The following is a 16,460-nucleotide window of genomic DNA, read 5'->3' on the forward strand; positions in this document are numbered from 1 at the left end:
CCAACATCCCTTTCCAAAAAAGAAGTATACTTCAAGTTTATTTTATTAAGTATACTTAAGTAAGGTTCAAGTATATTTTTAAATATCAGTGTACTACTAGTATACTTTTAAGTGTACTATTTCAATACTCCAAGTATACTAAAAGTGAACTTATAGATATACTGATAGTTTACTAATTAAATACTTTTTATGCTTTTTTAGTGCACTTTGAAGTATAGTCTCAGTAAACTACTAGTTTAGTAGTTTTATACTGCAAGTATACTCATTAGATCATACTTTAAGTATACTACTATGTCCCTATTTTGGTGTTAATTTGTATATATTTTGTTGAATATCTGAACATACAAAACATCAAAAGATCTGCTTGTAAACAAAAACATTTGATTCTAGCTTCATGCATTCTTTTTTACAAACACTTGAATGTGGGTATGTTTCATAAATAAACAACATTTTGAACAAAAAGCTTAAAAAAAGTCTATTGATGATAATCCAAACGTAGATGGAGTTGATCAACAGCCCAAAGCTTGACAGTCATTATTTCCTCTTCATGGGTGGACATTTTATTCCATAACGTTCCACAGTTTTCCATATCTATGGTTTTGATGCTGTTTTCTGTCTGATGATTGTGTTAGATTACATGTGGAAGCATCTGATGTTTCGGTTTCTTCTTCACTTGTGTTTTGTAAATTCTGTTCAGAAGATGTGTAACAGCGCCCCTAGCGGATAACAATCAAAACACAGATTCTCAGAGCACAAGCAGAGCTCAAATATATTTAGACTTTTTCTAAGTATAAGTCAAGTATACTTAAATGTCATTTTAAGCACATTTCTGAAAAGTGCGTAAAAAGTAGACTGAAAGTATACTTTCCGATTTTAGTTTAAAAGAAGTATGCTGTCTTTCAGATTGTGGATCTGTTGGTGTCTCATGGGGCAGATGTAAACCTGTCTGATAAACAAGGCCGTACTCCGCTCATGATGGCCGCCTCTGAAGGGCATCTGGACACAGTGGAGTTCCTAATGGCTCAGGGTTTGTAATAATACACCTTTATGGCATAAAAGCACTGTTAAATAAGTCTTGCATGAAGTATTCCTCACGTCTTGTGTTCATTTGTAGGTGCATCTATGGATCTGATGGATAAGGAGGGTCTGACGGCGCTCAGCTGGGCGTGTTTGAAAGGACATCTGTCTGTGGTTCGCTGTTTGGTGGAAAGGGGTGCAGCGACCGACCACACTGATAAAAACGGACGAACGCCTCTTGATCTGGCCGCCTTCTATGGAGACTCAGATGTGGTGAGATATTTTTGGCTTAGGGTTAAGGTTTTTCAAAACACTTTATTTTGAGACCAGATATTTTTTAAATATTTCTCTTAAAGCTTTCAAACTAGATCCACCAAACTCTAAACTCTAAACCTTCAGCCTATTTTGACCAAATCTGTTTACTACACTATAAATAACTGGACTTTTCAGTTTCCCTTTAAAAAAAAATTACAACTTACTTTGAAAAGTTCTGAGAGTATTTCCTCCCAGAGGAACAGTCAAATATCCGAAATCCATCCGTTTGTGTAACAGTGTATGAATCGAAACGTAATCAAATGATATAAGATCAATTTAACCTTCAAACTTAAAAGCTTATTAAACTGTTTTAAAAATATGCAGAATTGTTAAAAAATATTTTTTTTTTACTATTTTGTCATTAATTTTTTATATTGAGAATCAAGCAAATTGTACAAACAATAGTACATTTAACAAAACAAAACAAAAAAAATTACATTTTAAAAAGCTGCATTGCTCATTTTGTTCTGAAGTTTTTACTTTTCGATATTTTTTTCCAAACACAGTTTAAATTGTTTAAATATAGCCATTCTTTCATTCCACTTTATGAATATAAGAATGGGCAATTTTTTCTAATTTTTCCAAAAAAAAATTTTTTTCTCTTATCATGCAAGTGTTTGTAAAATTAAAGTTCACTTCTATAGTAAGTGTAGGATTGTCCACAGCGTTTGTTTTTGTGATCTGCATCTGGATTATATTCTGTGCTAATCCACAGCAATTTGTATTACATTTCAATTTATTTAATGTTTGTAATGCATGACAGGAAACTAAAAAAAAATCATATTTTCATCCATTACTGATTTAGTTTCTTTTCTCTGCTTTTTCTCTGTCTCAGGTGCAGTTCCTGGTGGATCATGGGGCTTTGATCGAGCATGTGGACTACAGTGGAATGCGTCCTTTGGACCGGGCGGTCGGCTGCAGAAACACATCAGTGGTGGTCGCTCTGCTGAAGAAAGGAGCCAAAATCGGTACATGCAACCATATCACCAGATTGATGGCTTAATCGGATTGAAAAGCCTTGTAAACACCTCATTTGATTTTGTTGCACTTAAAAAAGTCCTGAAATATTCTGATAAGTAGGGAAAAATTCATGCAAACACTTGAATATGAATCCAAATTTGGATTTAAACATACAGCACATGCAGTGCTGATGCATATATTTACATACATCTTGCAAAGTGCCAGTTTATTCTTGTCTTTCATCTCATAAACAGATCAATGGAGGAGAATAAATTTATGCTAAAAAAGATTTTCTGACATATACGTCAGCTTTTCAATTAAAGTATTTACAGATATTAAAGGGGTCATATGATGTTTCTAAAAAGATAATTTTTTTTGTATTTGTTGTAATGCAATGTGTTTATGCAGTTTGAGGTTTTAAAAACATTTTTTCACATACTGTACATTATTGTTGCTCCTCTCTGCCCCGCTTTTCTGAAACGCTTTGATTTTTACAAAACTCAACGTTGATGGAAATCGAGGTGTTCTCTAATTGGCCAGCTATCCGGTGCGTTGTGATTGGCCGAATACCTCAAGCGTGTGACGGAAATGTTACAGCACTTATCAGGTTGTGATGCCGTTTCTTGGCGCAACAAGACAGAAACAATAAAATCAATTATAAACGAGGCATTTGTTGCGTCCAGTGGGGACATAACTACTGATTATAATGACTCATATGCATAATTATACTGTCTTTTTACACAACGTAAACATAACACCATGTCTGCATTTGCGATAGTAGGACAAAAAACAACAAGCACTACTCTACACTGCTCAAAACTGGCGTTTGAATAGTCAGTACTGAATTCTTTCAATATGAAAATGTACTTACAGGCTGCGAGTCAGATGCATCAAACTGTCCCTAAAACATTGGAATTGCCCCACTTTATAGCCTTAACCCTTTACAGCTGGCATTGTAAGCTGCTCTCCCAGGTTCAGGAAACAGTCCTCCATGAAATGCGCAGTACACACTGCAATATTTGCATTGCACTGTTCCGGAACAGTGTTGTAAATATAACTTAACAATTTCTACTCGTGTCCTCATTTGGAAGGCAAGTACTTTTGCTTTGGCAATGAAATACACTGCGTCTCCACAACATGGTGGCTGCACTACTACATTACTACAGCCAGTAAAAGTTACGCATTCTTTCTTTCCATATACATATGGGCGGTGTTACGCTAATCTACTCGCCCAATGACTTTAAGACTTTAAGCTTTGCAACTTTACAGATCTTATCTATGCACAAACAGCTTGTAACACTCCAAAGACAAAGGAAAACACGAAACTGCATCATATGACCTCTTTAAGCAGACAATCTAGTTGACCCTTGTTAGTAGAATGTCAAAAGTGGACTGTCAAAATATGTGAAATATTCAAAAATATGTGAAATCAGACTAGATTCATTCCAACTGACAATTAGTGCATGTAAACTCACCCAGTGTTAGTGTGGATCAGGCTTTGCTCATATTGTAGAAACCAAATGTCTCTCAGCATAGTAAAACCATAAATCAGTAAAACCATCCAGCCAACGATCCCTAAAAATAAAACAGCTTAGGGGAGAGAAATTAACATAAGCTTAGTGTACAAGAATAGAAATCACTGTAAAGTGCCCACATATATGTGTGTGTGTTTTTATGTAGCTCAGCTTGTGCTCGGCTGCTCTGTGCTTTACTTCGCTGACTGGTTAATGCGTCTCTGGATCCGTGACTCTTTTTGTTTGTGGTGTTTGCGTTTGTTTTCACTTGCTACATGTTTCTCTTGCTCTGTTGCTCTCTCTTTCTTTCTGTTTGTCAGTTCAGTGGTTGATAAGAGATAGTTTAACATTGTTAGTGCCAGTGTTGTTTTGCTGTTTTACATTTGATTTCTTATTCTTTAGCTGAAGCTCTTATTCCCCACCACTCACGGCTGCTTTTTTGTGTTCCCCCTCACCTTTCTTCCACGCCCACTGCATTGCTCTTCACTTCCTCTTTCTCCCACTCTCACTTCCACTCACCTCCGCACACACCACTCTCATCGCCACCTATGATTGTGCCACTCACCCCATCCCACTCTCCCTCAATCCCTGACCTCCGGCCACAGGATGTCAGACACTGCCGAGTCGGCATAAAGGAGGTATTGCTTGTGCTCGGCCTGCTCGCGGCTTGCTTTCCTTTAGGAATCCTGACAGCTCTCTGTTGTGTGTGCAGTGGCGTGTTTGGGTGCTGCAGGTTTAACTGCCACTTGTAAACTGTTATGAAATGTTAAAAATAAAAGGTTACAGGGAATGAGAACTCAAGTTCACCCTGAAGGCATCCTCATCCTGTTGTCCATGCCTTCATCTGTTTGTTATGACTCCTGAGCACTCTGTGCTCCTCCGTCTCTCCCCATGTTTTCCCCTCAAACCAGTTGTTCATTTTGACCCATCAAACATCCTGTTACCCTTAGGTCCTGCTACTTGGGCAATGGCGACATCTAAACCTGACATCATGATTATCCTACTGAGTAAACTTTTAGAGGAAGGAGATGGCTTCTATAAGGTCAGATTTACTCAAAATTTACCTCTGGTGTTTGCACAGATCTATCTAGTACAAAGTCCTTGGCTCTGTGTATTTACACAATCAATCATCTTTTCACCCGCAGAAGGGTAAAGTGAAGGAGGCAGCTCAGCGCTACCAGTATGCTTTGAAGAAATTTCCCCGAGAAGGATTAAGTGAGGACCTGAAGACCTTTAAGGAGCTCAAAGTGTCTTTGTTCCTCAACTTGTCTCGCTGTCGGAGGAAAATGAATGTGAGAACGGCACAAATGTTTCTAAAAATACTCTTTGCAAGGTCTCATTTTAGCGCACAGTAAGATTCTCTTGTGTGATGCTGTAATATCGTAACTGCAGTGAGAACCTTGCTGATTATACGTCTAGTACAGCTGTGCAAAATAATGAAATGTCGACCCCCAGATTACAAACTAAAATAGATTTTTCTTGGTTACAGGACTTTGGCATGGCGGAAGAGTTTGCTACCAAGGCTCTGGAACTGAAGCCTAAGTCTTACGAGGCATACTATGCTAGAGCCCGTGCCAAGCGTAGCAGCAGGTAGGGTTCTTCTATTATTTTCTGTCCATACACATCAAATTATTTGTTGGTGGCTTAACAGTTCCATTAACCCTTTATAGGCAATTCGCTGAGGCACTAGAAGACCTGAGGGAAGCCATAAAGCTGTGTCCCAACAATCGTGAAATCCAACGTCTCCTTCAGCGCGTGGAGGAGGAGTACAGACAAGTTACCCAACCAGATGAGCCAGAGCTTGAGCCTCCTCCATCCCCACCACCATCTCCCTTACCGGTGGAGGAAGATGAGGAGCCCCCTCATCATACTCCTCCCCCTGAGCCAAGACTGGATGACATGGAACCCGTCCAAGACTTGTTTGAGGATGACGACTTCTTGGAACAAGAACTGGAAGCTGTCTCTATTGGTCTTGCTTCTGATATTCGCTCGAATGCTTCAAGCCTTGCCATTATACGCAGTCCACCTCTTTCTCCGCCCCATCATGACACTGGCTACCTATCTGGAGGGCAGGCCTTTGAGTTCCACCCAAGCTCCTCCTCCATGTCATCTCCTACCCATCACAGTTACCAGTCCACCTCCCCTTGTATCTCTCCGACGCATCAGAACTCCCACTACCGCCAGAGTCCGCCTCACACCTCGCCAGCCCATCAGTCCTCCTACCGGTTTAGCCCTCCACCAATGGCAGGTGGAGGGAACCAGGGGATGGACTACCAGAGTCCTCCGCCATCTCCTCTTAGGCGTGGGGTTCCATACAGAGGTAGTCCTCCGATTGAGAGCGTGTGTCTGTATCGTTCCCAGTCTGGCTCGCCAGTCCGCTATCAGCAGGATCCCTTACCTAGCCGTCCCAAATCGCCACTGTTGAAGATGAGCAGCCAGCGATCCTTCCAACTCCAGTCGCAACCTTCCCAGAGCTCTCAAAGCAGCCAGCACCACCAAGTTCAGGGTCTTCGTCTGCAGCCCTCTATGGCACAGATCGTCCGCACTAACCAGCCCAGTAACAGCGTGTACAGCCAGTTGGCGCATCCGCTCAGCAGTAGATACCAGGGTAGTTCTATGGACGTGGATAGGGACAGAGATCGAGAGCCGAGGCTGGTCTACCAGCCCTCGTTAGATGGCCGGTCAATGTCTCAAGTGCAATCCAGCCTTAGTGTAGGAGCTCTCTGTCAGCATGGGAGCCGAGGTGGGCCTGCCGGGGTTCTGGAGTCAAACCTAGGGAAAGATGAGATGCCTCAGCGTCCCGCTTCAGCCTACCGTTCGGCTACGGGGGGACCCGGAGGCATGCGCTTCAGCCAAACCCCTCAGATAAGCCGCAGCCAGTCTGCCGCATACTATCCAGTCTCCAAACATGAACTTGAGAGAGCAGTGGCTGCCTCTGCTCTGCCACCGTGCCAACTGGGCTCTCCGGAGATCCCTCACCTAGTGCGCCGACCTATCAGTGCCAACACAAGTGACCTAAAACAGCACGTACCGACCCCTAGACCACTTATCCACTCCCAGAGCGTGAATCTTCGATTCTCCCCATCTAGCAGTAATATCTCCTCAGGCTCCAGTTGCAATCTAGCCCCTGGCTTTAGGCCCTCCTCCTCCATGGCTCAAATGGAAATCCCACTCCAGGCTGCGTATGAGCGAAGCTTCGATGAGCCATCTGCTCTCTCGCCCTCTCAGAGCGGATTGTACGTGGGAGAACCCGCCCGATCCCGAACCACTCCATTCATGGGCGTCATTGACAAGACCGCAAGGACTCAGCAGCAGTACCTTCACCAGCCTTCCCGGGCCTGGCCCGTATCATCTATGGAATCGGTTATCACTAGCCCCACCTCGCCTGGTAATTTGATCCACCAAGCCTCCACCGCCTCCTCCTACAGCCCGCCTACATCTCTAGGCAATATTGCCTACTACAATAAGACCAATAATGCCCAAAATGGACACATGCTAGAGGAGGAGTACTATGTTCAGCCCCAGCCCGCCTCCCTGAGCAAGCTCGCCAATGGAGGGGCCCGGGATCGAGACCTCCTGGAGCGAGTGAGCCAGGCACCAACGTACCAGGATGTTAAGGTGGCACGGACAATGCCCGTGGCACAGGCCTACCAGGAGAACATGTACCGCCAACTTTCCCGTGATGCCAGACAAGGTCCCACCTCGCCCATCAAACCAAAGAGACCCTTTGTGGAGTCAAATGTTTAATAGGCACCCAAAAGGTTGGGCATGAAGGAGAATGTTTGTGTCAGGTCTGCGTAGGTGCAGGGTACTAAAGCCAGTATTTGGAGTAGAGGAAGCCGCATAGTAGAAATGCTTTTAATAAACTAAAAAACAGTGTTACAAAAGTGTACAAATACCTGTGCCTACTTCAGGTCAACTCAATCTGTTGGTAAATACTTAGTTTTTAGAACTTGGGGTATTAGAATAAAGCTAAAGTTAAAAAAAGCTCTGCACATGAAAAGAAAGCACATTTATTGTCGAGGCCCACACACAGAGGAATAGTGTGTCTCGCCATCATTCCCAGCACTAAAGCGGATATGAAACTGGAAATCTATGGGTTGAACTCATTCCCTATCTCACTTAAACCCTCTCTCTCTCTTCCCAGTGAAACGAAAAACAAATTTGCTAGGCTTTCAGGACATCATATTGTTGAATTGTTCAATACTGTAAAAAGTGAAAATCTGTTTCAGGAAAACTAAGTTGTAGTTATAGAAGGAAAAGAGGAATATTTATAATTAAGTTATACGATGTATAGAAATATTAAAGCCGTTTTTGTGTCAGGTTTATTTTGTCTTTAATTTTGCATCTGTTGATTTGGACTTTTGGAAATGGTATCAGATGTTTATGACTGGAGATGATTATCTTTACAGTTCTGGCTCCCAAGCAGAAATATTGTTTGTGTCAAAATTCACAGATGTAGAGTGGCAATAAGATTAGTTTAATCAATTTCTTGGGAAGAAGCGTAATATGCTTTTCAAGGAACCCTAGTGGATATCGCTTAGTCTTTATTTACAAAACCAGTTGAGTTAATTACCAAGTACTGGAGTGGCAATCCTGCCGCATTTCAAGTGGAAGAATGTATCACACCATAGACGTCTTATGAACTCTACAGTATACTACGCAACACAAAGTTTCAGGGGCGTTTGCAAGGTAGTAATAGAATTTCTTCTACTTTTTTGGTTTCTTCCAACGTTCTGAGAAATGGAATATTGCATTGTCACAGAGAAGCATAAAGTATATCAAGTGAACTATGTTTTAAACTTTTATTCGTATACTTTGGTCTGCACTGACTGTCTGTGACATTATGAAGAAAGAGAGCACTTTATTCATTTGTAAGGATTGTATGGAATGTGAATATCGGGGGGCTGGAGATGTTTTTGTTTAGTTTTGTTTAGTTTTTTTTGGATCTAGGATGGGACATCCTTACTAACGAACGTTCAGTGGACACTGGAAAATAACCTGTGATTAGTTGTACTACTAGAAAACAAATAGCAGTCATTGTCCTTGGTGCAATTCTAATTTTTCAAGCAAATGAATGAACAATAATATAAAAGAGCAAAATTATGTTTTTAAAAAGATATAAAAAAGTGTATATAACAGCCTTTATAGAGCGCAGTGTACTTGCTGTATATAGTGGCCAAATGTGTTCATGCATACGAAATCCCGCTCTCCCTCGACGAGCCTCGCGTGTCCAACGCAGTTCAGTGGCGTCACACACTACCGAAAAGCAAACCAGCCGTTTTGAAATAGTGTATTTGTCGTGTAAAATTACAATATTCAGCTAGTTCCTTTGGAAGTTCTCTGCTTCAGAATGCAATATTATTAACATGCGGAGCTTAAATGTGGCTTTGGTCAGATCTTCTCACAAATACAGTATATGGACAGATATCTAGACAGCTTGTCTTAAAGGCAACCATATTCACCTTTCTATTGCTGTCGTTGTAAACTTGCTTGAATCGAGCGATGCCTCGTGGGGGAAAAGCTAAATAAATAGCACTTGAGAACAAGGCCTCTTTGGGGCGGTGCGGTTTTTCAGTGCAAGTTATTTTTGCTGTACATGACCTGACGCATGATTTATCTTCCATTCCCCTCTCAAATTGACACACACAGACTGACATCCGTGAATCTGCCGATAGAGGAACTAAACAGAAGTAAAGTTCACACCTGACGAAAAAGAGAAATCTCGCACTCATCTCCACCAAACTCGACAGTAGAGACGTGACATTTACCTCTGAAGGGTTTGGCCATTCTTTTTATCTTTCAGTTGGATTTGAGTTGATTTTAATGTACTTGCTTGCTAAGCAGAGTTTCTCGTCTGTAAATGTGAGCTTTCAGAGCGCTGTGACAACATTTAATGACTTCAATAAACCAGAATGTGTTTTTATCATGTCACTTGTCATTTTTCTATGGTCTCAGTATAAGAGATGTATAACACAGGTCCAGTTTCTTTTATTGCATACAGATCTTACAGAACTGACATTTCAACATTTTAGCTTTCCAGATGTAGTTTGTTTCATCAGAGTTCCTTGCAGCTGCTCACCAATGCATCCTCTGAAGTGAATGGGTGCCGTCAGAATGCGAGTCCAAATCGATGATGAAAACATCACAATAATCCACAAGTAATCCACAGCACTCCAGTCCATCAGTTAACATCTTGATGAGACAAAAGCTGTGTGTTTGTGATGTGATTCTGACGGCACCCATTTACTGCAGAGCATCCACTGGCGAGCATCTGTTGTTTGATCTAAGAGTGAAAGTTTCATTTTTGGTTGAACTATTCCTTTAAACAGTCATGTATGTTACCTCAACTCATACTGGCTGTTAAGAAGAGAAAATTACATTTCTTAAAAGAAAATGTCGTTTTTTTGCAGTTTACTGTACTTTACATTTTTCATCAGAGTTCCTTGCAGTTGCTCACAAATGGGTCCTCTGCAGTGAATGGGTGCCGTCAGAATGAGAGTCCAAACAGCTGATAAAAACATCACAATGATCCACAGCACTCCAGTCCATCAGTTAACATCTTGATGAGACAAAAGCTGTGTGTTTGTGAGAAACTTGTAAATTTGTTGTGATGTGATTCTGACGGCACCCATTCACTGCAGAGCATCCACTGGTGAGCAATTACTAGAATGCTAAATTTCTCCAAATCTGATGAAGAAACCAAATCATCTACATCTGTGGTCTGGTCTAAGGGTGAGTGCTTTTTAGTTTGAACTATTTCTTTAAACAGTCACGTATGTTGCCTCAAATCATACTGGATGTTAAGTATTTTTTTTGTCTCTGTTTTTGCGTATGGGTAAGTTTATTATAGCCAAAAACTACTTTGGTTTCTACACAGGAAGAGACAATTCAAGTGACTTTTAAAGTCAAATTTAAAGAAAAGAACAGGGGAAAATAAATCGAATCAACAACATAAGAACAGCCTTCTACGAAGTACAATAACAAGGAACATTTTTACTTAAAACATTGCAAAAATGCTTTTCTTACTTGGATTTGTTGTCTTGTTTCCAGCCAAAATATCTAAAAATTCTTAAATCAAGAAGGATTTTCTAGACGGGTAAAAAATTTTTTTTTTGTTTGAAGAAAAAACGAACAAAATCTTATTTCAAACAGAAAACAAGATTATTTTTCTGACCCCATTGACAGATTATTGTGCTTGTTTCAAGCAAAAACACTTAACTATAACTTGTTTTTTCTGAAAACAAGACCATTTTTACTCGTCTAGAAAATCTTTTTAGATATTTTGGCTGGAAACAAGACAAAAAATCTAAGTAAGAAAAGCATGTTTTGTAGTGAATTTATTATGAATATTAATCTATTATTTGCAGTGAACTTTTTTTGGCACAATCACTTTTGCACCAGTAACATTTACTAAAGCTCAAACAGAACTCCATTTATGATTGTTCTTCAAGCTGATGGTTCTTCTGTGTCAAGAACTTCTTGTTTTGATGGCTGGTTCAAAACAGAAAAGCTGCAACATTGACTTTTACTCCCTCTTGGGTTTGGCTGTGAGGAGATGCACAAATCCTGGCACCAATACCATGACCACCTGCGGCACGATGCTGTATTTGAGAAAGAACAGCGAGTAGAAGAGAAAAGCAGGAGCGGTGGGTACGGGGAAACTGCTGATGTAGTGGAGGGCGATGGAAGAGAGGGCCAGACAGAGAGTCCTGGGAACCCATGGGAGAACCCATCCACCCGGCTTCCAGTACTCTGCCAGTCCTAGTCCCAGCAGGACCCCAGCATCCCGGTTCAGAGAGGAGAAGGGTGTTGTGTCCATACGGATCCACTCAGAGTGAGAGCACCACCTTTTAGCCAGCGAGATGGACCTGAGAGAACATTGTAAGTATATGCAGTGAATTCAGACTTGTTAATTACAGTTTAGGCTCATTCATATTACTTTTTGATTACTTTTGACCAAACCTGTCTATCACAGGTTTGACAGATTTATATTGTCTTTATATATATTTTTTAAAAAAATCTAAAAGCTATATATACACTACCAGTCCAAAAGTTTTAAACAGTAAGATTTTTAATGTTTTTAAAGAAGACTTTTCTGCTCAACAAGCCTGCATTTATTTGATCCAAAGTAGAGCAAAAACTGTAAAATTTTGAAATATTTTTACCATTTAAAACAACTGCTTTCTATTTGACTATATTTTAAAATGTAATTTATTTCTGTGATGCGCAGCTGAATTTTCAGCATCATTACTGCAGTCTTCAGTGTCACATGATCCTTCAGAAATCATTCTCATATACTGATTTGATGTTCAAGAAACATTTACTATTATTATCAATATTTACTTTTTCAGGATTCTTTCATAAACAGAAAGATCAGCATTTATCAGAAAGAATAAGCTTTTGTGACATACACTATACCATTCAAAAGCTTGAAGTCAGTATAATTATTATTTATTCTATCTTTTGTAGGGAAACAAATTATACAAATTAATAATTTTATTTAGCAAGGAAGGATGGTTTAAATTGATTAAAAGTGATGATAAAGACATTTATAATGGTACAAAAGATTTTTGTTTCAGATAAATGATGTAAAAAAATTCTACTCAGCAGTTTTCAAACATAATAGTGATACGTGTTTTTGAGCAGCAAATCAGAATATTAGAATGAAAACTTTCAAATGTATTCGAATAGAAAACAGTTATCTTAAATAGTAAAAAATATTCTAAATGTTACTGTTTTGCTGTACTTTGGATCAAATAAATGCTGACTTGGTGAGCAGAAGAGACAAAAAAACATCTATAAAATACATTAAATGCAAATATGCAATGTATGTGTATATTATTTTGAGACCAGTTCAGCTGTGAAATGAACTCAATATAACATTGTACCCACCAGGAAAGATCAAACCCAATCTTCTGCAGGGCTCCATGCATCAGAAGAGCTCCAAACAGCAAAGCCAAGCTGAAGCAAGAGAAGAACAGCAGAGGGCGACATTCAGGCACAGTCCGCTTCAGAAAAATCCCCAGCAACATCCCTGCGCAGAAAGTGCAGAAAGATTTAAAAATTAATAAATAAATGAAAAAATATATAATACAATACAATATCGTATAATAATGTAATAAAAAGCAATATAATATAATATAATGCAAAATAATATAATGCAATATAATATAATATAATGCAATATAATATAATATAAAATAATGCAATATAATGCAACATAATATAATGCAATATAATATAATATAATGCAATGCAATAATGCAACATAATATAATATAATACAAAATAATATAATGCAACATAATATAAAATAATGCAATATAACATAATATAATGCGATATAATATAATACAATATAATGCAATATAATATAGTGCAATATAATATAATGCAATATAATGCAATATAAAATAATGCAATATAATATAATATAATGCGATATAATGCAATATAATATAATATAGTGCAATATAATATAATGCAATATAATGCAATATAATATAATGCAATATAATGCAATATAATACAATACAATATAATATAGTATAATGCAATATAATATAATATAATGCAATGCAATAATGCAACATAATATAATATAATACAAAATAATATAATGCAACATAATATAATATAATGCAATATAATATAATGCAATATAACATAATATAATGCGATATAATATAATACAATATAATGCAATATAATATAATATAATGCAACATAATATACTATAATGCAATATAATATAATGTAAAATAATCCAACATAATATAATACAATATAATATAATGAAATATAATATCATATAAAATAATGCAATATATTATAATATAAAAATAATGTAATATAATATAATATAATGCAATATAATATAATATAAAATAATATAATATAATGCAATATAATATAATATAAAACAATGCAATATAAAGCACTATAATATAATATAATAATAATACAATACAATATAATATAATATAGTATAATGCAATAAAATATAATGTAATATAATGCAATAAAATATAATATAATATAGTATAATGCAATAAAATATAATGCAATATAATACAATAATTTCTGACCTGTCAGAAAACCTGCAATGACTTGATGTGGGAAGTGAGCCAAGATGAAGATTCGAGAAAGACCTACACATCCCAAAAATACTGCATACAGCAGATACGGCACTGCAGCTAATACCTTACTGTAAGAGAAAGACCATTTAGTTAGTTTTACATAGGAATAGCTAACATTACTGTCTCATTAGAACCGTAAAGAAGACAGACCTGCCTGTGCGAGTGTGAATGAAGGAGGCCAATGAAGAGACGATCACCCACCAGACAGCACCAGTGATCATAGCGTGACCCGACGGACTGCCTGACAAAGTCCAACAAGGAATTATATCACAGTCGAGCCTTGTTTTAAAATGTCTTGACATCTGGAAACACTACAAGGAGGTTTATTGTGCTGCTTTACCTGGGCCAGTCTCACAGGTGGACAGGAACTGCTGGACTTTTGGAGGGTTTTTAGAAAACAATCCAGATTGTCCGATCCACCAATAAGGCCTCTCACCAAATAGGATCCTAAAAGTCATATCACATCAATTAGAGTTATCATACAATGCTTTACTCTTATTATAATTACTTTATTCCCTCAACAAATAACTCATTATATTCAAATTATTATAATACTTATCTAAATTGATCTTGTATTAGTATCAATTCTATAAAATATCAGTTTAGCAATTTGTTTTCTACTTTGATTATTAAATGCTTACATATAGTTAAAGTCAAAAGTTTACATCCCCCTTTCAGAATCTGCAAGATGTTCATTATTTTAGCAAAATAAGAGGGATCATACAAAATGCATGTTATTGTTTATTTAGTACTGACCTGAATAAGAGATTTCAAATAAGAGATGTTTACATATAATAGTTAAATTTGTGACTCTGTTCAAAAGTTTACATCCCCTTGATTCTTAATACTGTGTTGTTTCCTGAATGATCCACAGCTGTGTTTTTTTGTTTAGTGATAGTTGTTCATGAGTCCCTTGTTTGTCCTGAACGGTTCAACTGCCTGCTGTTCTTCAGAAAAATCCTTCAAATTTGTTGGTTTTCCAGCATTTTTGTGTATTTGGACACTTTCTAACAATGACTGTATGATTTTGAGATGCATCTTTTCACACTGAGGACAACTGAGGGACTCATATGCAACTATTACAGAAGGTTCAAACACTCACTGATGCTCCAGAAGGAAAAAACATGCATTAAGAGCCGGGGGTGAAAACTTTTGAGCCGAATGGGGACATTTACATTTTTTTCATTTTGTACCCTTCAGAAGCTACAGAAAATATTTACATGTTTTCCAGAAGTCAAAATAAGTTAAACTGACCCTGATTTTCAAATTTCAAAAGTTTTCACCCCCAGCTCTTAATGCATGTTTTTTCCTTCTGGAGCATCAGTGAGTGTTTGAACCTTCTGTAATAGTTGCATATGAGTCCCTCAGTTGTCCTCAGTGTGAAAAGATGGATCTCAAGGGTTCAAATACATAAAAATGCTGAAAAACCAAAGAATTTGTGGAACCTGAAGGATGTTTCTGAAGAACAGCAGGCAGTTGAACTGTTGAGGACAAACAAGAGACTCATGAACAACTATCACTAAACAAAAAAACACAGCTGTGGATCTTTCAGGTAACAACACTATTAAGAATTATTATTTTATTTTGTGGACTATTTGTAAACGTATTCTATATGTAAAAAAATGACATGCATTTTGTATGATCCCTCTTATTCTGGTCAAATAATCTTTTTTATTCATTTTCATACATGCATGTTTAATTAAACATCATTTATTTAATCTATAAACATGCATCTATTATTTGCTCTAACATTCCTTCAGTTTCGCTTTCCCAAGATGCAAAGCAACTCGTACCATTTGAAAACCAAATTAAGCCACTCTGATAAAGCTGCTACCCAGAGCACAGCGATGCCAGTCTGTCGATGAATATAAAACACCACTGGAAACACCAGGAGAACCGCAGCCTTCGGGTCTCCCAGATGAGAACAAACTAGCCAGAAATCCTCATAGCTGCCGGATCTCAGCTGCAGCTCCTCCGCCATAAACACGCCCTGACGATAGATGCTCTCCATTAGAAGATCAAGAAACGTCCACAGATGAAACTCAGCTCTCTAGTTCACCATACTATGATCTAACAGCTCACAGACTCTGTTTATCAGAGTTAAATGAAACTAAAGCGCCTGTCAAAGATGCTCCTGCGGCTAGTCATCTGTCATGAGTCTGTTGTGTTTTGCAAACCTCCACGTGACCGCTGTGACGGAGACCGCAGTGGGACAAATTTGACTAAAACGCATATTTTAAGAAAAACACTGCAGGCAAAAACGCCGTTTTTATATGCATCCAGTGTAAAGGAATTACAATATTGAGTTACTCCATAAAAAAAAAAAAATAACAAATTACGTTACTTATTTTAGCTTTTTATGGAAAGTAATGCGTTACGTTACTTTTGCGTTACTTTTTAAATCTGGGCAGGGCTTGTTTGTTTTTAATATAAAAAAGTTGTATTTTTTTCAAATGTAAAAGCCTTTTACAGCAAAAGCCTCAGGCTTAGAGAAAAGTAAATTGACGTCTGT

At 37.9% G+C, this 16,460-nt stretch overlaps 2 protein-coding genes across 4 annotated transcripts in view; one reads left to right on the forward strand and one right to left on the reverse strand.

Annotated features, from left to right (window-relative positions):
• The window catches only part of LOC141298236 (protein TANC2-like), a 77,713-nt gene extending 67,978 nt beyond the window's left edge, over window positions 1-9,735 (forward strand). For 2 of the 3 annotated variants that reach the window (XM_073828745.1, XM_073828747.1), the window contains 8 exons: window positions 904-1,027; window positions 1,115-1,290; window positions 2,168-2,300; window positions 4,412-4,444; window positions 4,757-4,848; window positions 4,952-5,098; window positions 5,296-5,396; window positions 5,477-9,735. In XM_073828745.1, coding sequence (XP_073684846.1) covers window positions 904-1,027; window positions 1,115-1,290; window positions 2,168-2,300; window positions 4,412-4,444; window positions 4,757-4,848; window positions 4,952-5,098; window positions 5,296-5,396; window positions 5,477-7,553 — 2,883 coding nt within the window. In that variant the 3' untranslated portion in view covers window positions 7,554-9,735. The remainder of the gene's footprint in view (window positions 1-903; window positions 1,028-1,114; window positions 1,291-2,167; window positions 2,301-4,411; window positions 4,445-4,756; window positions 4,849-4,951; window positions 5,099-5,295; window positions 5,397-5,476) is intronic. The other variant, XM_073828746.1, reaches the window with a different exon arrangement.
• A 42-nt stretch (window positions 9,736-9,777) lies between these two features.
• Window positions 9,778-16,125, reverse strand: g6pc3 (glucose-6-phosphatase catalytic subunit 3). Its single transcript, XM_073828370.1, has 6 exons — window positions 15,742-16,125; window positions 14,289-14,395; window positions 14,099-14,189; window positions 13,898-14,016; window positions 12,702-12,843; window positions 9,778-11,677 (listed from the first exon to the last, which is right to left on the reverse strand). The coding sequence occupies exons 1-6, from the start codon at window positions 15,957-15,959 to the stop codon at window positions 11,335-11,337; spliced, it is 1,020 nt and encodes a 339-aa protein (XP_073684471.1). The 5' UTR covers window positions 15,960-16,125; the 3' UTR covers window positions 9,778-11,334.
• Between the last annotated feature and the right edge of the window lie 335 nt (window positions 16,126-16,460).

Source organism: Garra rufa, chromosome 22 (genome assembly GCF_049309525.1).
Source record: "Garra rufa chromosome 22, GarRuf1.0, whole genome shotgun sequence".
Classification (NCBI taxonomy): domain Eukaryota; kingdom Metazoa; phylum Chordata; class Actinopteri; order Cypriniformes; family Cyprinidae; genus Garra; species Garra rufa.